A 24153-nucleotide genomic window follows, 5' to 3' on the forward strand; every position below is an offset into this window, starting at 1 on the left:
TTCTTACTATTACTGCCCTCTATCTTACCACTGCCCCCAAATGCCTGACTTGCCCCATATTGTGAGTGATAGAACTTTTATTCGTTGCTGTATTCCCAAATCCCCAGTGCCAAGGATAGCACCTGGCATATACTAGGCATTCTAGAATTATAAAGTGAATGAATGAATCAACAAGCCAGTGCTAGAGACTGCATATTAAATATGATATGATTGAGTGGAATTGGATGTGAATACTAATTATGTCTTTGAACTCTGTTAGGTGAATTTCATTGTGAGTGACTCTGGAGCACATGTTTTAAATTCTTGGACTCAAGAAGACCAAAATTTGCAGGAGGTATGGTTAGGTTTTGAGCTGTAGCCATTTCTGAAAATTATTTGAATGTGGTAATAGTTTCTTGGAAAACAATTTGAAAGATTTTTTCTTTTTATCAGTATACTATTTGCCTGTAGTTTTAAAACAATACTAAATGAAAAACAGCTGTCTTCACTCCAGTCTTTTCCCGCTTCCTAGAAGCAAACTTTCAACTCCAGCTCATCTAGTATGTACTTCCGTATTTCTCAATAATGGTTTTTACTGCTATTGATTGAGTTCTCAATTTAAACTTTATTTTTTAATCATTATTGTTAATGAAAATTTAACTTTTAGCTTTCTTGTCACCCATGCTTACCCTCTTACCTTCCGTCATTTTCTCAGTGTTGTTATATCAGAATTTTTGTTAATTTAGAATTGCATATTTGCAATGATATCTATATAAAGTGTTATTTACTGCTAAGCTAAGTAGTATATATGGGTATATCCTTTCTCTTTTTTAGGTTTTATTGAGATATCATTGACTTACAGCTCTGTATAAGTTTAAGGTGTACCACATAATGATTTGACTTACATATTTTTTCCTTTTTTGTGTAACTTTTTGTTTATTGCTTCAATTTATCATTTCCTTTTTTCTTTTTTTTTTTTTTAAAGATTTTATTTATTTATTTGAGAGAGAGACAGTGAGAGAGAGCATGAGCGAGGAGAAGGTCAGAGAGAGAAGCAGGCTCCCCGTGGAGCTGGGAGCCCGATGCGGGACTCGATCCCGGGACTCCAGGATCATGACCTGAGCCGAAGGCAGTCGTCCAAACAACTGAGCCACCCAGGCGTCCCCATTTCCTTTTTTTCTTAATTTGCTTTATTTTATGTGTATCTTGCTGCTTTTCCTCATGTCTCTATAAAACTTGTCAATATATAGGGGTGCCTGGGTGGCTCAGTGGGTTAAGCCTCTGCCTTCAGCTCAGGTCATGATCTCAGGGTCCTGGGATCGAGTCCTGCATTGGGCTCTCTGCTCAGCGGGGAGCCTGCTTCCCCATCTCTCTCTGCCTGCCTCTCTACCTGCTTGTCATTTCTGTCTGTCAAATAATAAATAAATAAATAAAATCTTTTTTTAAAAAGTTAGTATTTTTATCATAAGTGTATGAGAAATTTAACAGCTTGTTTTTTGCTTGAAATACTTCTTGGAGCATAGTCTTTTGCTCTAGTTTGAACTAGCTGCTTTCTAGGCCTGATGGTTTTTAAACATTATTTGTCTAAGGATATTGAGATTTGTGATAGATTATGTTCTTTGCTGTTGTTGAGTTGGGTGACAGACTTTAGTTTCCTGGGTTCTTTACTGATGAATATGAATGAGAGGCATTAGTGAAATATTTGAATACATTTTTTGAATGATTTCATGTTAAAGTTTTTTTGTTAATGGATATCCTTCAATGGAAATAATTTCATCTAAATATGTTGTAAATGGAACTTTTTTTTTTTTAAATTATTTATTTATTTATTTATTTGCTGGTCAGAGAAAGCACACGAGTGCACAAGCAAGCAGAGTGGCAGGCAGAGGCAGAGAGAGAAGCAGGAGCCCGATGCAGGACTCTATCCCAGGACCCTGGGATCTTGACCTGGGCTGACGGCAGCAGCTTAACTGACTGAGCCACCCCGGCGTCCCGTAAATGGAACATTTTTAAAGAAAATGTGTTTATCACAGTGTTTGGTCTTAAAATGTGATTAGTGTTGTAATATGTAAACATATCTAATCTTTTATTCTTTTGAGGTAACACACTCACGCAGTGGGCTTTTATTGTTTTGGCTTTGCATTTATATTACTCCAGAGCATTCTTAATTCTTTCTTTACTTTAAAAAATAATGGTAAAGACTCTGTACATTCTCTCTGCATTTTCTTTTTGAAAGGGCATGTATTTTTGCTTTACTTATTTTAAGAGGTACTATGAAGGAAGCCTGAAGCCTCTCTAGTTGTGTCTGAATAAAAATCAGTACAAATTTGTATAGGTTTTCTTTACTTCACCTCTACAGTGCTATAAAAGTTGTGCATTTGATAATGGTATGTATAGTAATGATAAGAGAATTGCTACTTCCCTCTGCTTTCTGAATGTGAAGGCACATTGTATCATGCTTATTGCTTTTAAATTGTGAACAGAAGGGGAAACTCTTAGGAAGGCAACTATATAGAAGATCACTGGTGTTTAAGATTATATAAAATAATTGACATTTTGTATACATTATGTATAATCTTGTTTGTGTTAACACATTTAATGTTTAGCTTTGGTTAACCATGTCACACCTTTCCCTAATTATTGTGAACAATCATGAGTAACAAGTGAAGTAGACTGAAGATGAATTTTGGGGCTAGGAGGGTTGTAAACATCCTTTGCTTCGACTCCTTTCATGTGCAGGTGAAGGAACAGAGGCCCACGGGAGCCAGAGGTGTTTTGACTTATATACCTGGGACCAGGGCTCTTTCTGTTACAGCACATGACTCTATCCTATACATCTTAAATTTTATCACCCAAAATTGTTGGAGTTCAGACGTTTGGGTCTGGTTTTTGTAGGCTCAATTAAATAAAGTTTGAAAGTATTGCACTAATATGGGACAGCTTATATTATTTTCACTTTTAGGTTAGGAGAGATTGACCAGGATTACAGTGTTTAAAGGCATAGCCAGAATTTCATTCCATCTCTGTCTGATTCCAAAAGTTAAGCCTGCTTTCTGCTACTTTCTCTAGGACCACAACATCCCTAAAAAGCTACTTTTTTTTTTTAAAGATTTTATTTATTTATTTGACAGACAAAGATCACAAGTAGGCAGAGAGGTAGGCAGAGAGAGAGAGAGGAAGGGAAGCAGGCTCCCCACTGAGCAGAGAGCTTGATGCGGGGCTTGATCCCAGGACCCTGAGATCATGACCTGAGCCGAAGGCAGAGGCTTAACCCACTGAGCCACCCAGGTGCCCCGAGCTACTTTTTTAATTGAGTTTCTCCTATGTACCAGGGACTTTGTATAGTCATTTATACACAGTTTTTTTTTTCTTTCTTTTCTGATTACTTTTCATGAATAGGTAATACTTACATAGTTTAGAAATTAAGTTTACATATATACATACACATGTACTTATGTACACATATACATATTTGTATGTGTAGTAAAAGGTAGACCTTGAAAACTTTCCGTTTCATCCCCTGACCCAATTAGTGGTGTGCTAGACCCTGGTTATACCAACTTGGGACAGGTGAATGTGTTCAACTCCTACCAACTTTGTGTTCAGTAAAGCTTGAAATCTGCCATGGTGGGAGTATTTTATTTAACCATACATACTGGCAAAAACAAGTTAGGACTTCCCTGCACCCCCAACTTCAGAGAGAGAGCTGATTTACCAGCAAATTACTGTTTATCCCCACCACTATTAGTTTTTTATGGCTCATTCCAGAGTGTCTATGCATATACAAGCAAAGTCCTTCCAGTTTGTTCTCTTTCAAGATTGTTTTGGCTGTTCTCTGATTCTTGCAATTCTATATTAATTTTAGAATCACCTTGTCAGTTTCTACAAAGAAATCAGCTGGGATTCTGACATGGATTAAGTTTTAATTGTAGTTGAGTTTGAGTAATGCTACTATTTTAACAATATTAAGTCTTTCAACCCAGGAACATGGGATGTTTTACATTCATTTAGATCTTTCATTTCTTTCAACAGTGTTTTGTAGTTCTCAGGGTATAAAATTTGCATTTCTTTTTTTGATTTTTTCCCAGAGATTTTATTCTTTTTGTGCTATTATAAATGGAATTGTTTTCTACATTTTTGGGTTATTCATTGCAAATGTGTTGCAGTACAATTTTATTTTTTATTACTGATTATGTATCCTGCAAATTGCTAAACTTGCTTATCATTTCTGATAGTTTGTTAGGGGATTCCTTATGATTTTCTACATACAAGATCATATAGGGGCGCCTGGGTGGCTCAGTTGGTTAAGCATCTGCCTTTGGCTCAGGTCATGATCCCAGGGTCCTGGTATCGAGCCCTGCATTGGCTCCCTGCAGAGAGGACTCCAGAGGGCTCCATCTCCCTCTCCAGCTCCCCCTACTTGTGTGCTCACTCGCTCTTTTTCAAATTAATAAAAATATTTTTTTTTTTTTAAAGATTTTATTTATTTATTTGACAGACAGAGATCACAAGTAGGCAGAGAGGCAGACAGAGAAGGGGAAGCATGCTCCCCGCCAAGCTCGATGTGGGGCTCGATCCCAGGACCCTGGGATCATGACCTGAGCTGAAGGCAGAGGTTTTAACCCACTGAGCCACCCAGGCGCCCCAAATAAATAAAAATCTTTAAAAAAAAAAAAAATCACGTCATCTGCAACATAGAGATAATTTTATTTCTTTCTTTCCAATCTGGATTCCTTTTATTTCTTTTTCTTAATTGCCTGGGCTAGGACCTCCAATATAGTGTGGAATAGAAGTGATGAGAGAAGACAGCCTTCTTCTACTCCTGATCATAGAGGGAATATGTCCAATCTTCACTATTAAGGATGATGTCATCTGTAGGTTTTTCGTTGGTGCCATTTTCTGCTTGAGGAAGTTCCTGTCTATATCTAGTTTGTTGATTGTTTTTATTATGAAAGGTCCTGGATTTCGTGAAATGCTTTTTCTGTGTTTATGAAGATGATCATGGGGTTTTTGAAAAATTTTATTGGTATTTACGTTAATTGATTTTCAGATGTTAAATCAACTTTGCATTCCTGGGCTGTAAGTCATGGTGTATAATTTGTCATGGTGTATAAATCTTTTTATATGTTGCTGAATTTGGTTTGGTGGTATTTCGTTGAGGTTATTTGTGTCCATATTTGTAAGATATACTGGCTGTAGTTTTCTTGTGATGTCTTTGTCTGACTTGTACATACTCCTTGTCACATAATCATTTTCTCTTTTTCTTCAGCTAATGGCAGCATTAGCTGCTGTTGGGCCTCCTAATCCACGAGCAGATCCAGAATGCTGCAGCATTCTGCATGGTCTCGTTGCAGCAGTGGAAACCCTGTGTAAAATTACAGAATACCAACATGAGGCTCGTACTCTATTAATGGAAAATGCAGAACGTGTTGGAAATAGAGGACGAATAATTTGCATTACTAATGCAAAAAGGTGAGACATTAATCACAATAATTCTTTCACTAAGGGAATTTTAATGTCTTATTACAGTTTTTATTTGAAAAAACAGGGACAGCATGTTAGTGTTTATGCCTAAATTTCAAGTAGCCTTTCTAATACTGAAGCCGTATTTATCCAGTTCTAAAATACTCATTTCAGTGAAATCTACTTAGATTGTCATCATATCGGTTAATTTGACTTTTTTTCTCATTAGTTTTTCAGCTGATTCTTTGGTATTGTGAGTGAACATGCTAAAGACATTTCTTATTGAAGTAATTTTAAGTGCTTATAACAAGATACTGCAGCTGAATAATGTGTTTAATTTTTTCACTGTATATTCAAGTTTGTTCTTTTTTATGCCATAGTGATAGTCATGTACGAATGCTTGAGGACTGTGTCCAAGAAACAATTCATGAGCATAACAAGCTTGCTGCAAATTCAGATCAGTGAGTATGATCATAAGTGAAATAAATACTCCATTTTATAGTCCTGTGTTTCATTATAATTATTCCAGTGATTATAACAGTAATTGGTAGCATTCCCTTGAATTCTCCACTGGCTCTACAAATTAGCCAAAAAATGTATGTTTGATCAGAAAATTTTTCCATTTTCTCTTTCATGTTAAAATTTTACATTTTTTTTGATAGGAAAGGTGATCAAAAGGGTAAAATAATACATACATTTATAAAGCATACGTATTTTGATGGCTTGCTCTCATACTTTGTGTTACAAACTTGTAGTTGGTAGGATTATTTAATATGTACCAAATCAAAACATAACTAATTGCATGGTATGAATTTTTTAAAAGGATCAAAGCTGGGGCACTTGGGTGGCTTAGTTGGTTGAGTGTCTAATTCTTGGTTTTGGCTCAGTTCATGATCTCAGGGTCATGAAATCAAGGCCTGCATTGGGCTTGGCACTGAGCGTGGGGTCTGCTTAGGGTTCAGGGTTCTCTCTCTCTCCCTCTGCCTCTTCTACCACCTCCCCTCCACTCACAAAAAAAAAAAAAAAAGTAAATAAAGCTATTAAAGACATGTTTAGGACAGTTGCAATGTGGAGTTTATATTTGATTGAACTATTACTAATTTTCTTAATTGGAGTACTGGTATTATTGTCAATGAGTGGGATTATTTTCTATTATTATTACCTAATTTTTGTCCTTAAAAATTATTAGTTTTTGTTTTGTTTTAAGATTTTATTTATTTATTTGACAGCCAGAGATCCCAGGTAGGCAGAGAGGCAGGCAGACAGAGAGGAAGGGAAGCAGGCTCCCTGCTGAGCAGAGAGCCCGTTGCGGCGCTCCATCCCAGGACCTTGGGATCATGACCTGAGCCGAAAGCAGAGGCTTTAACCCACTGAGCCACCCAGGGGCCCCAAAAATCATTAGTAAAAGAGAAACAAATACACAATATATTCATTTTCTCTGTGGCGGTTATCTATTAAAAATTATTCCTGATTACAAGACATTTTCCTTTATTTTTCAAACACACAAGAAAGTATCATTTTTGCATTTGTAGTAAATTCATATTCGTATTAGTACAGCAATTATGTGATTTTTCTAAATATTTAGCTTTTATGTTAACAGCAATATTCAATTATAGAGATATACTGTTTTGATATATTAAACTTTCAATAGTTTACCAACCTGGATTCTTTACATACTGTGTATTCTTATATTCTAAGTAAGAAGTTTCTCTTTAAGTCTCATGCAGATTCAGAAGTGTGAGCTGGTCTTGATCCATACTTACGCAGTTGGTGAAGACAGCCTTGTATCTGATCGTCCTAAAAAGGAGGTAAGTGCGGAAGTAATGCAAGGACAGATCACTGTTATTTATTAATAAGAAGCACTGAGAAGGGTTAGCATAAAAATGATCACATTGCCAACATTTTCTGCCAAGATCTTTAGAGTTTCAGAGCAATCTCTGTGGCAAAACACTTAGGTTGATTCTTTATGTTACAATCATAGATGTTAAAATGCTTTCTGTTTTGCTTGCCTGTTGAAGTTTAAATGTGTTGCAAAACCATACATAGTCTATATTGTTCCTAAAATTTCAGTTACTGTAATGGATTTCAGTTGCTTTAATGACTTTTTATTGTATAAAAATCTATTTTTCATCATTAGAAAGGCAATATACTTTTTAACAAAAATAGACTCCAATAAAATTAATTTTACGTGTCCAGAGGACAAAGCTAAAACTAATTTTTAATCTTGGTTTTACTTTTTAAATAAATTTGAACAATTTTAAAGGGAAAAGATGAGTCTGCTGATTTTTAAATAGATTGTATCACATAATATTCTCCATCAGTGTTGTGTTTAGAAAATAGATGTATGGATTTATATAGTTATATTAAATGTGTATGTTCTTATGTTCTGGTTTTTCATTTAGCCTTAATTTATATAAACATGGGAAGTATTACCTTACCCAAGTGTTCGATAGTTAAGTGGTATTTTTAGGTCAGTAACTCTATCATTGTGTTTTTAGGTGATTTCCAGTGAAAGCCTCTCCCTTTTTTTTTAAACGTTTTTCTGCCTCTTTTGATAATGTGGCTGCATGTTGGCTTTATTTTGTGATAACTAAAAATTTATTTACACTAAATATTATACCCTGGACTGAGTGAAGGCTTATATAATCTTGCTGTAAGTAACTTTTGGTAGCCTGATTGCATTTATTGGTGATGAAATATGACGTTTATGGCAATTTCCACTTCTTTATTATAATAAGTAATTTTAGTTACAGGGCTTTTTCCTCTCCACAAATTAATTGTTTTCTATAGTATTTCTCTCGGCCATTTCAAATCATTTTGCATATAGATAAATAGAAGTAAAAACTATAAACTAAGATAAATATTTAAATCAAAGACTAGTCCACTCTTAAGTTTCAAGAGAACAAAGACTTTGCCTATTTGCTACATCTTCTAATAGTTCAGTTTCTGGCACATAATATAGTAAGTTCTTAGTATTTATCTGTTGAATGAGTGTATGAAAATTTTTGCTAAAATAATGATCATAGTTAATTTATGGGTCTTTTTATTTTTTCTAAATTCTAAAAAGTAAAAATACTTATATTCCCATCTGTAAACATATTGGCACTAGGTTACACTATATTAATGTTTTATGGGTTTCTTTTAAATACTTTTTTTGTAGTTATCTCCCGTTTTAACCAGTGAAGTTCATAGTGTTCGGGCAGGACGGCATCTTGCTACCAAATTAAATATTTTAGTACAACAGCATTTTGACTTGGCTTCAACTACTATTACAAATATTCCAATGAAGGTAGGCAGCTCCTTTTCTTGCTATTTTGAAAGCTCTGCTTTGCTTTTTAAATATTTTTTTGACATGTATTGTTTATTTTAATTGAACCTTAACTTTTTCTCCCCATATCATATTTTCTGTTTTGCTAGCCCACATTCAGTGTCTTTGACCAGGTCAGTACATAGTGAAAAGCAACAAGAAAGGATCACAGAACAAAATCCTGTATTTTTCTTTTTAGTAAGAGCACTGTATATCAGCTTTTTTGTTTTTAACTATGTTCTCATTATTTTCATCAAAATCTAATCTGTGTCTTAAATGATTACTTTTTCTGTGATTCTTTTCCTGACAAGTATGTTACTAGATTTTATTTTGTGCATCCTAGTGGATCTTTTATTTCCTTTATTATTGTTCTTACTCATCTAGTATGAAGGTGTTTGTAACTAATAGGTCTGACGGGGAAAAAATAGCTTGTAGTTTTATTTTTATTTTTTTTATTTTATTTTATTTTTTTTAAAGATTTTATTTATTTATTTGACAGAGAGAAATCACAAGTAGGCAGAGAGGCAGGCAGAGAGAGAGGGGGAAGCAGGCTCCCTGCTGAGCAGAGAGCCCGATGCGGGACTCGATCCCAGGACTCTGAGATCATGACCTGAGCCGAAGGCAGCGGCTTAACCCACTGAGCCACCCAGGCGCCCCTAGCTTGTAGTTTTAAAAGTTTATTATATTCCAGCTGAAAAACCGAAGATGTAAGTCACATGATTTTTCTAATGGATTTTGTTAGGAATCTGTTGGTACCTATTCATTTCCATTATTTTATCACTCAGTTGCCTAGGACCAGCACAATGCCTGGCCCATAATAAGCTTCAGGTGAATTTTTACTGAGCAGAGTTGAATTTAATTTTATTGGTTACGTTTGCAAATATGAAGTAATCACCATATCTAAACATTCAAATTGGCTTTAAGTCTAGTTTCATTGTTTTGCTGCCACATGATGAACACTAAATTTTGTGAGAAATATGATCAGTTTATTATTAATTTCCTCCTTATACCAATGGCTGGCTCTCTAATAGAGCTTGTAGTCTTATCCAGTGGAATGGTTTGGATGCAGAAGCAGTTATCAAGTAAATTAGCGTAATATATTTTAATATATGTAATTTCATGAATTACAAGAAAAATACTCTGAGGGTGACAGATACCTTGCTTTTTAAATTTGGTCATATTTGTGTGCAACTGGTGTGACTCTTTCTTCATATCTTTTTCTTATAAATAGATAATATTGAAGTTCTTATATACTAATTAGTGAAAACAAGTTACTAAACTTGTTTATTAGTCTGTATTTGCTATTTTATATAACTGGTATTTGCTAATTTCTTATAGGTATTTAAAGATGCTATTTCCTCCTGTAAAGAACTACTTCAATTTTAATTTGTATAAACTCTTTCAATTACATAATATTTACATATAAATATTTATATGTAAATATTATGGCAGTGTTGGCAGGACAGTACATTTGGAGTAAAAAATCTAAAGGTTTGGAAGAGTCATCATTTATGATAATTCTGATGTAAGAAAAATCATTAAATACTTTATTACTTATATATAGCTAGTAGTTTTTATATAGAGTTCATATTGCCTTGGAAAACTATTGCATCTTTAAATAGATTAATCACTGAGCAAATTTTCCCATTATAGCTAATTATTGTTGGGTGTATTTTACCTCAATTGAAGTAAGAAGCAAAACGAACAATAAGTAACTTAATTATTTTGAAAATAAAACCAAGTTATTTTAAATTTTGCTTGAAGGAAGAACAACATGCTAACACATCTGCCAATTACGATGTGGAACTGCTTCATCACAAAGACGCTCATGTGGATTTCCTGAAAAGTGGTAAGTAAGAGATGTCGGAAGCTAGTATTCTGTAAGATCTGACATATGAAAGCATACTAACAACTTTGAGAAGTTTGTCAGTAAACAAACCTGATGGATAGTGGCCATTTCCTTCCACACTTATTCCACAGTATTATCTGTTAATGACCATGAAACCAGCATTCTGTAGAATTTTCCTTTGGGAAACACGAGGTGACTAGAACAAATAGTGAGAGGGATAGCAATGACAGTCATGTCATAGTTTCCTTTTGCAAGCAAACTGCTTTGGGGAAAAAAACAAACAAAAAAGAAACTGCTTTGGGAAAGGAAAAAGAACGAGAACTGACTTGAAAAGTGATAGACTTCCAGCTTGCCTGCATAAAAACCAGTTGTTTTTAAATTTAAATTTGTTTTCTTTCCCCTAAAAATTGAGTCAGTAGATCCCATCGCCAAAATCATTTCTGTAACTGTATCAGCATGGTTTGGGGGAGAAGACTCTGGAGATAATAGATAAGAGTTTCAGCTAAATCTTTGCCACCATATAGCAAGACCCATGTTTCTAGACTTCAGTTGGCATACTTTACTGAATTGAAGATTATTAGATGAACTGTAATATTCCATCCATTCCTAAAGTTCAGTGATGTTGCCTTTAAGTTTTGGCATTTGTGTTAAGTCCTTTAGAATATTTTCTATGGAAGTTGATGCTATCAGAGAATAAATGGTTGACTTTGATCATGTTGTATACAACTTTTCTGAAGTTAATACCTTCAACCAGTCATAACATTTGTTACATGTATAAGGAATCTTGAAATTAACCTAATACAGATTTCTAACATGAGAAAAACTGTTAAGATAAATGGTTTTATTTATGTTTAACAAAGGAATGTAAATAATTGTTTTTAAAAATATAGTATGTGGAAATTACTAAGAATCTGTGAGGTAATAACCAACTTTTAAAATGTTTATTTTTAAAACAAAAATATTAAGAGTGTTCTTTGTGACATAAAATATTTCTTTCAGATAGTTATTGATTGACCTGTTGTATGTGTGACACATGGGCAACCTGTGTAAAATGCTAGCTTTGCAGTAGGAACAGGGTGCTGTGAGAATGTAGGGATTGCAGGTGATTATGCTTCCATGGTTAGGCAGGCTTTCCAGAGATGACATTGGAGCTGGATTTTGACGAGTAAGCTTACACTTTAGCCCACACATCTTACCCGAGCTCCAGATCTACAGATTCTACTGCTACTGCCTAATTATATCTACTGCCTCAGAGTCCTAAAACTCAACACTCCCAAAACAACTGAGGAGCTCTGAGCCCTGAACTGGTAGTCATTGTCGCCTTTTTTATTATTTTATTTCCTTAAGATTTATTTGAGAGAGAGCGTGTGTGCATGCACACGGTTTGGAGGCGATAGACTGAGGGAGAGGGAGAAGCAGACTCCTTGCTGAGCTAAGTCCCAGGACCCTGAGATGAAGGCAGATGCTTAACCAGTTGAGCCACCCAGATGCCCCCTGGTCTTCTCTTGTTCCCTCTTTCAGTGAATGACACTATTGTCTGTCCAGCTACTTAAGGCAGAAACCTTAGTCGTCTTAGAGACATCCCTCTGACATTCTTCGTATCTAGTCCATCATCATATTTTCTTGATTTTATCTACTAAGGTTCTCTAAAATACATCCATACAACTGCATCTCTACTCCCATTACCATCTCTGTGATCCAGCCTATTATTTTCTTACCTAGTATGCCATAGTAACCCCCTAAATGGGCTGTTTACTCTTGACCTGCTAGCTAGAATAGCTTTTAGAATGCTAATCCTGACCAAGTTCCCTTAGCTTACAGTCCTTTATTGCTTTTCTTTTACCCTTAGGATAAAGACTCAGTTGTTGAAGTGTCTTACAAGGCCCTGCATTGCCTGGTTCATCCTCCTTTCCCTTCTCTTCTCACAACAGACACCTCTCTTCTGTTTCAGCCATGTAGGCCTGAAACTCTTCATTCTCCTTCCTTTCACAGTATCATGGCATCTGCTGTTTTTCTTTCTTGCTCAGATATCCTTCGTTTCCTTCAATTTCCTTCATTTCTTTGTTAATTTCTACTTACATTTTTTTTTCCAATTTATTTATTTTCAGAAAAACAGTATTCATTATTTTTTCACCACACCCAGTGCTCCATGCAAGCCGTGCCCTCTATAATACCCACCACCTGGTACCCCAACTTCCCACCTGCCCCGCCACTTCAAACCCCTCAGATTGTTTTTCAGAGTCCATAGTCTCTCATGATTCACCTCCCCTTCCAATTTCCCCCAACTCCCTTCTCCTCTCTAACTCCCCATGTCCTCCATGCTATTTGTTATGCTCGACAAATAAGTGAAACCATATGATAATTGACTCTCTCTGCTTGACTTATTTCACTCAGCATAATCTCTTCCAGTCCCGTCCATGTTGCTACAAAAGTTGGGTATTCATCCTTTCTGATGGAAGCATAATACTCCATAGTGTATATGGACCACATCTTCCTTATCCATTCATCCGTTGAAGGGCATCTTGGTTCTTTCCATAGTTTGGCGACCGTGGCCATTGCTGCTATAAACATTGGGGTACAGATGGCCCTTCTTTTCACAACATCTGTGTCTTTGGGGTAAATACCCAGGAGTGCAATTGCAGGGTCATAGGGAAGCTCTATTACTTACCTTTTATTTTTATTTCTTTTTATTTTATTTTTTTATAAGTAATCTTTCTTTTTTTTTTAAGATTTTATTTATTTATTTGACAGAGATAACAGGTAGGCAGAGAGGGAGGCAGAGAGAGAGCAGGGGAAGCAGGCTCCCTGCTGAGCAGAGAGCCCGATGTGGGGCTCGATCCCAGGACCCTGAGATCATGACCTGAGCCGAAGGCAGAGGTTTTAACCCACTGAGCCACCCAGGCGCCCCTCGTTTTTTGTTTTTGTTTTTTTTTTAAAGATTTTATTTATTTATTTGACAGAGAGAGAGAGATCACAAGTAGGCAGAGAGGTAGGCGCGGGGGGGGGGGGACGGAAGCAGGCTCCCCGCTGAGCAGAGAGCCCAATGTGGGGCTTGGTCCCAGGACCCTGAGACCATGACCTGAGCCGAAGGCAGAGGCTTAACCCACTGAGCCACTCAGGTGCCCCTATTTTATTTTATTTTTTTGAATGATTTTGTTTTTTTTATTTATCTGAAAGAGATCACAAGTAGGCAGAGAGGCAGGCAGAGTGAGGGGGAGAAGCAGGCTCCCCGCTGAGCAGAGGGCCCGACTCGGGACTCGATCCAAGAACCCCGGGATCATGACCTGAGCTGAAGGCAGAGGCATTAACCCACTGAGCCACCCAGGTGCCCCTCTACTTACCTTTTAGATGAAAACTAGTTTTCACTTTCTCAAAGAAACTGTCCCCTGATGTCTTAGATTAGGTCAGATCTCTTTTTATAGATGCTCCTGGTACTGTATACATCTTCTTCAAAGCTTTGTCAACTTTATAATTTGCATTTGTTCATTATTATTTTATTAGCATCTAGTCACTCTAGATGTTGTACTGTAGATTCCATTAAGGCAAAACATGCTCACTGTTCTATCTTTTTATATATTTACTTTGCAGACCCTTCATTTTATGTTTCTTTTCATAAATTCATTAGGATTAAGGATGATCAGTTGTGTATTTTAGATTTCTGAAGCTTTCTTTAAGTATTTAACCTTGTTGTCTTATCATTTAATGGTGTCAGAGGGGAGCAGTTGTAGATTCTTAAAATTAAAAAAAAAAAAAATTGCTCCTAAAGCGCCCGGGTGGCTCAGTCGTTATGTATCTGCCTTCTCTTCAGGTCAAAAAGAGGTCCTAGAGTCCTAGAATCAAGCTCTGCATTGGGCTCCCTGCTCCACACTGGAAAGCCTCCTTTTCCCTCTCCTACTCCCCCTGCTTGTGTTCCTGCTCTCACTGTGTCTCTCTCTGTCAAATAAATAAAAAAAATCTTAAAAAATAATTTTTTTTTTTGCTGTTGACTTTCAGTGCAGTGACTGAAATGATTGATTAATAAGAAATATGGAAAAAAAAATAAGAAATATGGAGGATAGTTAAATAATTTATTTTAATCAAATCTAATATCCAAGTTGTACTTGGTATCTTTCTAGGAGACTGTATAAAAATTATGTTCTCCCAGAGGTATTTTCTCTCCTAGAGTTTAAACTGTTCTGGAAGTCTTGGGTTAACAATTTGAAGTTTGTGATCTATTTCATGTTGTTTTTCTGGCTTATTCTTAAAGGTGATACCCACATAGGAGGAAGCAGTAGAGAAGGCTCATTTAAAGAAACAATAACATTAAAGTGGTGCACACCCAGGACAAATAACATTGGTAGGTATTTTAAAGAAATCGAGAGAGAAAAGAACCAATCAGAGGTTCTTAAAGTATGTATTTCTTTTTGAATTTTTGTTTTTCATTGTGTTAGGGCCTCAATGAACATTTTTTTCTCCTTTACTTATGGAAATATTTCTTTATATTCTTTCAAATCAGTGTTTTCTTCCATTTCAGAATTACACTATTGCACTGGCGCTTACCGAATTTCACCTGTAGACGTAAATAGTAGACCTTCCTCCTGCCTTACTAATTTTCTTCTAAATGGTAATTTTCAACATTTAGTTGTTTCGTCTGAGAATATTACAAGTGCAATTATTAGTAAGAAATGTGAAAATCTGAATTCTAGAAAGCTCTCTTTAATATAGTCTGAACGTATTTTATCTCCTAAAACACTTCTAAAGTTATGTAATTGTAAGAACCCTTTTAGCAGTTTTACTGTTTAAAAATAAGATGAGTTTATGCCTTTCAGATTGTTGTATCTAAAAAAGTGTTATTTAATATATTTTTTAAGTATTTTTAAAGATTTTGTTGTTAGAATCTAAGTTGATTTTTTTTGTAGAATAGTACAGACTATTTGTTTTGGCCTATTGAATTTTAAATTGCAAGTATATATGGATTTCTTTTTTGCACAGTTTACCGGAACCATAAACAAACACTGTATTTTCAATATTATACCATATGATTCTTAACACATGACTTTAAATCCATGGTTTCCTTGTGCGAAAATTGAAAAAAAAATTATTAGAGTCCATTTACTGGATCTAAATTCTTTTTTTTTTTTTTAAGATTTTATTTATTTATTTGTCAGAGAGAGAGAGCACAGGCAGACAGAGAGGCAGGCAGAGGCAGAGGGAGAAGCAGACTCCCTGCCGAGCTAGGAGCCCGATGTGGGACTCGATCCCAGGACGCTGGGATCATGACCTGAGCCGAAGGCAGCTGCTTAACCAACCGAGCCACCCAGGCATCCCACTGGATTTAAATTCTTAAAATAGCTTTTCCAGTGATCACAACCCAGGTTTGAAAGCACGATGTGACGGGTCAAAATTAAGCAAAATTTGATTATCAGCCTCCTTAAAGTCCAGATTAAATAACCTTTCGTCATGTGAAATAAAAAGTAGTTACAATAACCATGCTGATACTTAGGAGGTATTGTGGAAGTGAATAGAGACTTTTTGCTTTCTCCCCCAAATATTGTATAACTTTGATAATTGAACAGTTGTCTCCATTTTCTTCTTGATGTCCGGGAGGAAAATCTTATGTACTTGTAATGTATAAATTTTGTAACCAAACATTATACCAGAAACCATTATACTTATTTTGGAAAACTGCATAACTATGTAAACTTGGCATGACCAAGAGAAAACTGAGGCTAGAATTCAGGCTCTTAGGACTTGAAATGCAGATATACTGAATTAGCCAATGCTGCTTAAAATATGAGGCTTAATGAAATGAAAAATCTAGACATAAATTTTAAGGGAAAAAATAAGAGCTTATTTGAACTTCATCACTGATAGAATAATCTTGTTTTTGACAGGTCGTTCTGTTTTATTGGAACAACCACGAAAGTCAGGTTCCAAAGTCATTAGTCATATGCTTAGTAGCCACGGAGGAGAAATTTTTTTACATGTCCTTAGCAGTTCTCGATCCATTCTAGAAGATCCACCTTCAATTAGTGAAGGATGCGGAGGCAGAGTTACAGACTACCGGATCACGGTAAGATTCTAATATTTATAAATTTTATGTTTTGACTCTGTCACCATTTAGCAGGTAGTTACTGAATGGCTGTTACATGCTAAGATCTGTGACAAATGGGGTTTAGAGAAGTTAATGATATATTATTCTTCTGATTAGGTGACTTTTCTGTCAAAAGAGCTCTTTATCACAATATACTCTTCCTTATATATTCAGTGTATATCTAGAAGTATATGGGTAGCAGTGACCCCTGAAATTGTAGGAAGGAATGGAAATTGATTAGAACTAGTATTTCAGGTGGAAGTTTATTTTATTTTAAGTTATTACTTAATGGCAAATAAAAACCTTTCAATATTTGGTCACTGCTACTTTGGAATAACATTAAATTTTTGTTATTTAAAGGTATATGTAAGGAAGTTTTATTTTGGGTAGAAGTTCTGTTCTATTTTAATTTTTTCAATCCCCCTCCCCTCTTTTACATTTGGTACTTCAGAGTTGTTTACTTTGAGGTGGTGGTAAAAATTAAATGTGATTAATGTATAGGAATATACTTTGTAAATCAAAAAGTGTTACATACTGCAGGTAATTATTTTTGATTAGACTTTTCTTTTTTTTTAATGTTTTTTAATAAGGAGAAAACTAATAAACATTCATCATAGAAAACTTAGGGAATATAGATTTCTTTTTTTAAAATCAAAAACAAAGACTAAATTACCTATAATTCTGTCATTCAAAGATAACCACTGTTAACATTTTGATGTTATGTCAAGGTAATTATTTAAGTAAGCATTGGTATTCTAATATGATTAATCCCCGATATAAAAGAGTTAAATTATAGAAGTGAAGAAAAATGAGTGTTCCTTGGTTTTTAAAAAGTAGAACCATGAATGCATTTATGTTTGAGGCTTTCTTCATCTCCCCTGTAATAAAGGCTGATAGGTTTCATGTTCAAAAAGAAAGGAAAAAATTAGTAAGGGGACTGTTACAGGAAATACTTTGTTGCATATCACAGGACAGAAGACATCAGGGAAACAGACTATTACATGTAATCCATACTGAAACATTAGAAAATAGTTTCTAATTTTATTTTATTTGGTTATCATTAGGATTTTGGTGAATTTATGAGGGAAAACAGATTAACTCCTTTTCTAGACCCCAGATACAAAATCGATGGAAGTCTTGAGATCCCTTTGGAACGAGCAAAAGATCAGTTAGAAAAACACACCCGTTACTGGCCTATGATTATTTCACAAACCACCATTTTTAACATGCAAGCGGTAAGTATTAAATAGTTTTCAATCTTTCTTCTAGATTAGTTATATATTCTTTATAGATACCATTTCTCGAGCAAAGAATCAAATATATGATGAGTTTGCTGTAGATAAAGAATTACTAATAGAAAATTGAAATGATGGTTATAGGTTATCTCACCATGGTGATGTTTAAAATCAATTGAAGTTCTCCCTAGATGCTTTTGATATTTGTTTTTCAAGACAGATTTTCTTTTTATTTCTTAAAAAAATTCTAACAGGTAGTTCCATTAGCCAGTGTTATTGTGAAAGAATCTTTGACAGAAGAAGATGTGTTAAACTGTCAAAAAACAATATACAACTTAGTTGATATGGAAAGGAAAAATGATCCTCTGCCTATTTCCACAGTTGGTACAAGAGGAAAAGGCCCTAAGAGGTAGTTTTTTTCTTACTTTCTCTGTATATCACATTACTTGATACATACTGTTTTTTTTTTTTTTGATACATACTGTTTTTAGGCTAACTTATTTCATATGTAAATTACATGGTTGGAGGTATGATTGAGATGAAATGATACAAAATACATAATATCAGAACTGGATATTATAACTTAGAGTTACATCATGAACTGTCTAGGAAGAAAAAGTCCATGTGTAATGATTCCTTTTACTTTATTTTACCAGTAGCAAATGACCTTCAATATCATTTAAAGAGTATTTCTTAAGAACCCAATTTTAAATCTTTACTTCAGAGATGAACAATACCGTATCATGTGGAATGAATTAGAAACCCTTGTCAGAGCTCATATCAACAACTCAGAGAAACATCAAAGAGTCTTGGAATGTCTGATGGCATGTAGGAGCAAACCCCCAGAAGAGGAGGAACGAAAGAAACGAGGACGAAAGAGGGAGGACAAAGAGGACAAATCAGAGAAGGCTGTGAAAGATTATGAACAGGAGAAATCTTGGCAAGATTCAGAGAGGTGACTCTTTTTTTTTTTTTTTAAGATTTTATTTATTTATTTATTTATGTGTCAGAGTGAGAAAGCGAGCATAATCGGGGGGAGTGGCAGCCAGAGAGAGAAGCAAGATCCCCGCTAAGGAAGGAGCCTGATGTGGGGCTCAATCCCAGGATCCTGGGATCATGACCTGAGCTGAAGGCAGACTCTCAATCAACTGAGCCACCCAGGAGTCCCCAAGAGGTGCCTCATTGACAATATGGTACCATGGTGCATTTTGGTGTATCACATGCTACATGTAGCACATTCATACATTCATTTAATACATGTTTATTTAATTTTATAACTATGATTTTATAATTTAAAAAATCTAAGATGTCTTATGGGGTTGAGTTGTAGGGCCACCTGGATAGCTCAGTTGGTTAAGCATCTGACTTAGTTTCGGCTCAGGTCTTGGTCTTAGGGTTGTCAGATAGAGTCCCAACTCTGGCTCCTCACTAGAAGGGGGAGCCTGCTTAAAATTCTCTCCCTCTCCCTATACCCCTACCATGCTGCCCCTATGTGTGTGCATACTTGTGCATGTTCCCTCTCTCAAAAAAAAAAAGAGTTGTAATTATTTTTACTATTGGGACAAAGTAGTGTTCAATTTTTTCCTAATAAACTTCTAAAAATCATAATATACCCTGTTTGATACCAGTTTTTGCTTTATGTAGTATGAATATTAAAAAAATGGTTTTATTTCTTTGTTCAGTAAATACTGAATGCCTTGTTTGTGTCGTGAATTTGGTGTAAGATTCTTGCCCTGGAAAAATGTACAATGTTGTGGTAGAGATAGACATGTAAGTCATTGATTACAGCAAAGTGTGGAAGATGCAGTTCTAAAAATAGGCACAGGATATCCTTGGGAGCATAGAGGAAGAGCATAGTCTTATTTCTGAAAACCTTCCTCAGTAATAACACTCTTTTCCCTTAGTTTGTGATTTAGACAGTAACATCAAGGTTAAAATTTTTTAAAAAACATAAAAAGTAGTAAATACTTCTTTTTTTTTTTTTTAAGATTTTATTTATTTATCAGAGAGAGAGGGAGAGAGAGCGAGCACAGGCAGACAGAATGGCAGGCAGAGGCTGAGGGAGAAGCAGGCTCCCTGCTGAGCAAGGAACCCGATGGGGGACTCGATCCCAGGATGCTGGGATCATGACCTAAGCTGAAGGCAGCTTCTTAACCAACTGAGCCACCCAGGTGTCCCAGTAGTAAATACTTCTAAATAAAAGTATCATAAGCTGAAGGCAGCTTCTTAACCAACTGAGCCACCCAGGCGTCCCAGTAGTAAATACTTCTAAATAAAAGTATCATAACATTTCAGCTGGCTTTGGCTTCTACCTCCTTGCCAGAAATCAGAAAAAGAATCAGGTAAATATTGTAACGGCCATGTTAGTAAGTCCCTTAAAAACGAAACAGAACCTACTATGGAAAATTTCAAACATCTATAACAACAGAACAAATACTCATTTATTTTTAACAATTCATGGCAGATCTCATTTCACATATATCCACAGCCACTCACCTCATCACCACCACCACTTTTCCTCCCACATGGGAATATTTTGAAGCTAATTCTAGAAATCATATCATTATATCCCAAAATAAGTAGAACATTTTATTCTCTTTGACCATAGAAGTTCATTTCTTTCTTAGGGCTACTGAATTTCTGGAACACAATTAGCTCACTTTAAGAAGAGTGGGAAAAGGTATTCTCATTCAGACACCACTGATATTTATATATTTTGAGATGTTTCTGTTCTCTGATGAAACTCAAAATGAGATTAGAGTTTAGTTCTTAATTTGTGAACTGTAAATACATTTCCACAGCATGTAAACTGGGCCACAAATGTTAGTAGATTTCTTAATCTTCAGTGTAATTTGAAATAGTATTTTGTCCGTATTTGTAAAAATTAAAATTGTGACATTTCTTCCAAAGATCACACTTCTGACATTTTAAAATTTAACTTCCTAAATTTTCCTCCCATGTTTTCTTATTTTACAGTGAACTACATTAGTGAATTATTACATTATTATGATGAAGGAGAAGGGAAACGTGTTTAATTCATTAAATTCTCTTACCTGATTTTAGGAGGAGGTTGATTTTTTGATTAGTTTCTACGTTTCCTCTGTGAGAGCAGCTATCTTTTATTAAAACCAATTTGCAAAGTCTAGTTTAATTATTGAACCAGTTAGATTTAACACTTTCAATTTTATTTTTTGTCCCTCTGAAAGATTAAAAGGAATCTTAGAACGTGGAAAAGAAGAGTTGGCTGAAGCTGAGATTATAAAAGATTCGCCTGATTCCCCAGAACCTCCAAACAAAAAGCCCCTGGTTGAAATGGATGAAACTCCACCAGTAGAGAAATCAAAAGGTAGAGTGGGAACTGTGGTGACAACTGTGTTTGTAAAAAAGTTTTCCAATTTAGTTTTTCTGCAGTGTCATTTAATATTATTGCATATATGAGGAAGAGCTACTAACTGCTCCTGGATGTGGTTTGGGAAATTCTCCTTACAGCCTTGGAAAAAAAATGAATTTGTTGGTATTAAAGGAAAAGTAGTGTCATACCTTCATTATCGAAGCCTTTGGAAAATAAACACTTTTATTATAAAATCTGTGTTTTAGGAAATTTTAATTATGTGAACTTGAATTCATTTATATTCTTGACTCTATATTAGGTATGCTAGGTTTACTGAACACAAACTCTTCCTTAAACTTGTACTGAACTTAGGGGAAGATCTAATTTACCTGTCTACAATTTGGTGTGAATGACTTTCAGTAAAGGTATTATAAGTAATGTTTTCATTGTTAAAAACAAACCAACCAACCCACAATGTTTTAATTTCATTTTATCTCTTACTTATAGACTGAAATGCTTAATTTCTTCTTTAAGGAATTCTGGCTGTCAGAAATATATGAATTGGGCTTGGGAGCTCCTAAAATTGTAGGCTTTACTTGTCTTGAAGATAAATTAGAGTTAGTCCTTTTAGTATAAATGGCAAATTGTGTAATAAGGACTGTCTGGTTTCTTGCTACTATGCCTTCCCTAAGGCAGTAAGACTTGGGGCTGGATGTATTATGACTTTTGGAAGCTGATCCTAGGGAGAAGCCTTGTTTGTTTTTTATGTACTTCCATTGTGTATATATAATGTGATACATGTAAATACTCTCCATTTACTGATTTCTTTGAAGTCCGAGATAAGGGTGACCTTATGATATTTGCCCTTCAGGGATTTGCCAGAGTGCTTGGGAAATAAATAAATGTCTGATAAATTACTCTGTTTTTCACAGGCCAAAATTTGCCAATTGATTAGGGTGAGAAATTTAGGTTTAATCTAAACAATGTTTCTATGTTCCTTGGAAAATAGAACTCTAAAAATTATTTATGGCAGAGTTAAAAGAAGTTAAAAGAAGAGTTAAAAGAAACCAAAACCCTATTAGTGAGAAATAACTAAATAAAAGTGTGTCCATAGGGTGGAATTTATATAGCCCAAGAATAGTAATTACTGTTCCCTTTTGCTAATGTGTATCATTCATATTTTAACTTAAGCAAATCCTTTTTCAGGAAGGACTTCCCTGACCTCCATTTATAATTAAGTTAGATGCTTCCATTGCATCCCAGGATTACACTAGGTAGCACTTAGAGTCTTGGATTGACATTGCTTATGGACATCCTGCCTCTACTACTAATCTGAAACATTTAAAAAGATTGGGCTTTTTATTTTTAAGAAGGCTCCATCTCCAGTGTGGGGCTTGAACTCATGGCCTGGGGACTCAGAGTCTCACGCTGTACCAACTGAGCCAGCCAGGTGCCCAAAATGCTAGGGCTTTTTAAAATTTACTGTTGTGGGACACTTATGTGTCTCAACTGGTTAAGCATCTGCCTTCCGCTTGGATCATGATCCCAGGGTTCTGGGATCGAGTCCCTCATTGAGCTCCCTGCTCAGTGGGGAGCCTGCTTCTCCCTCAGTCTGTTACTCCCACTGCTTGTGCTCCCTCTCTCTCTGAACAATAAATAGATCAAATCTTTAAAAAAAAAATAAGAAAAAATAATAAAATAAAAGTTACTGTTATATCATACCACTCAATTTCCTGGCGCATAGAAGTTAAACTATTACTTGTTGAATGAGTGAATGAATGAAAATATAAGGTAAAGGGAAAAAAAGCAGTCTACGAAAACACATATACCATTATCTCCATTTTATTTATTTATTTATTTTTAAGATTTTATTTATTTATTTGACACAGAGAGAGAGGTCACAAGAAGGCAGAGAGAGTGGGGGAAGCAGGCTCCCTGCTGAGCAGAGAGCCTGATGTGGCCTCGATCCCAGGTCTCTGGGATCATGACCTGAGCTGAAGGCAGAGGCTTAACCCACTGAGCCACCCAGGCACCCTCCATTTTATTTTTAAAAAGAAGTTTGTGTACACACCTACATCTGCTGGTCACTTTTTTTTTTTCTTGTCATTCTAAATAGATCCCTGATGCTTCACAGACTGGAAGCACTAAATAGATTGGCCCCTATGAGAAGCGATTTGGTTGCAAATCACTCTCTTCAACTCTTGTAACTTTCCTTTCAAAGCTGATACTTGAAATTCGGGGTTTTTTTTTTCTGTTCTCTTTTACAACCTAAGTCATATGTCTCTTCTGATTAGCAACTTCTCCGGGTCTTTTATTATATACTTCAGTTTCATCTGGTTTGAAAAATGACTTCCCAGGACTGTCCAAAGTAAATTTTGTGCCAGACATATACTCTGCATGTAAGGTTAGGCTATTCCAAACAGACCCTCTAGATTTGGTGAAAGTCTCTTCAGCTCTTGTTTTGATGGGCAATTCTGTGAGTTAAACAGTTCCATCACCCAGATGATTCTCTAGGACTATGCCTTTGTAATCATCCTACACTCCCCTTACTCTCAGTCCTGCATAATCATTGATACATTTTCTTTTCCTATAATTGTGCCTTTTTCAGAGTGCCATATAAATCATAAAGTATGCAGCCTTTTGAGGTTGGCTTATTTGATATAGTATAATGCATTTGAGATTCATCTGTGTTGTGTGTTTGTCAATGGTTTTTTGAAACACATTATAGATAACTAGTTTTATTAGAATCTGCCAACTCATTTTTCCAAACTGGGTGTGTCATTGTGTGTTCCCACCAGCAGTTAGAGTTCTGGTCGTTCTACATCCTCCAGAGCCTTTGCTGGATTTCTTTTGTTTCTCCTCTGATTGGTATGTAGTAGTATTTCATTGTGGTTTTAATTTCCATTGCCCTCATAA

At 35.4% G+C, this 24153-nt stretch overlaps 1 protein-coding gene across 2 annotated transcripts in view; it reads left to right on the forward strand.

Annotated features, from left to right (window-relative positions):
• Window positions 1-24153, forward strand: part of INTS13 (integrator complex subunit 13) — a 30189-nt gene that overhangs the window by 3481 nt on the left and 2555 nt on the right. Inside the window, exons 3-15 of one of the 2 annotated variants that reach the window (XM_044228616.1) lie at window positions 260-334; window positions 5249-5451; window positions 5823-5903; window positions 7160-7250; window positions 8603-8731; window positions 10514-10598; window positions 14845-14934; window positions 15112-15201; window positions 16472-16650; window positions 17736-17906; window positions 18161-18315; window positions 18631-18861; window positions 21113-21252. In XM_044228616.1, coding sequence (XP_044084551.1) covers window positions 260-334; window positions 5249-5451; window positions 5823-5903; window positions 7160-7250; window positions 8603-8731; window positions 10514-10598; window positions 14845-14934; window positions 15112-15201; window positions 16472-16650; window positions 17736-17906; window positions 18161-18315; window positions 18631-18861; window positions 21113-21252 — 1720 coding nt within the window. The remainder of the gene's footprint in view (window positions 1-259; window positions 335-5248; window positions 5452-5822; window positions 5904-7159; window positions 7251-8602; window positions 8732-10513; window positions 10599-14844; window positions 14935-15111; window positions 15202-16471; window positions 16651-17735; window positions 17907-18160; window positions 18316-18630; window positions 18862-21112; window positions 21253-24153) is intronic. The other variant, XM_044228617.1, reaches the window with a different exon arrangement.

The sequence above is a fragment of the Neovison vison genome, chromosome 12 (genome assembly GCF_020171115.1).
Source record: "Neovison vison isolate M4711 chromosome 12, ASM_NN_V1, whole genome shotgun sequence".
NCBI lineage: Eukaryota > Metazoa > Chordata > Mammalia > Carnivora > Mustelidae > Neogale > Neogale vison.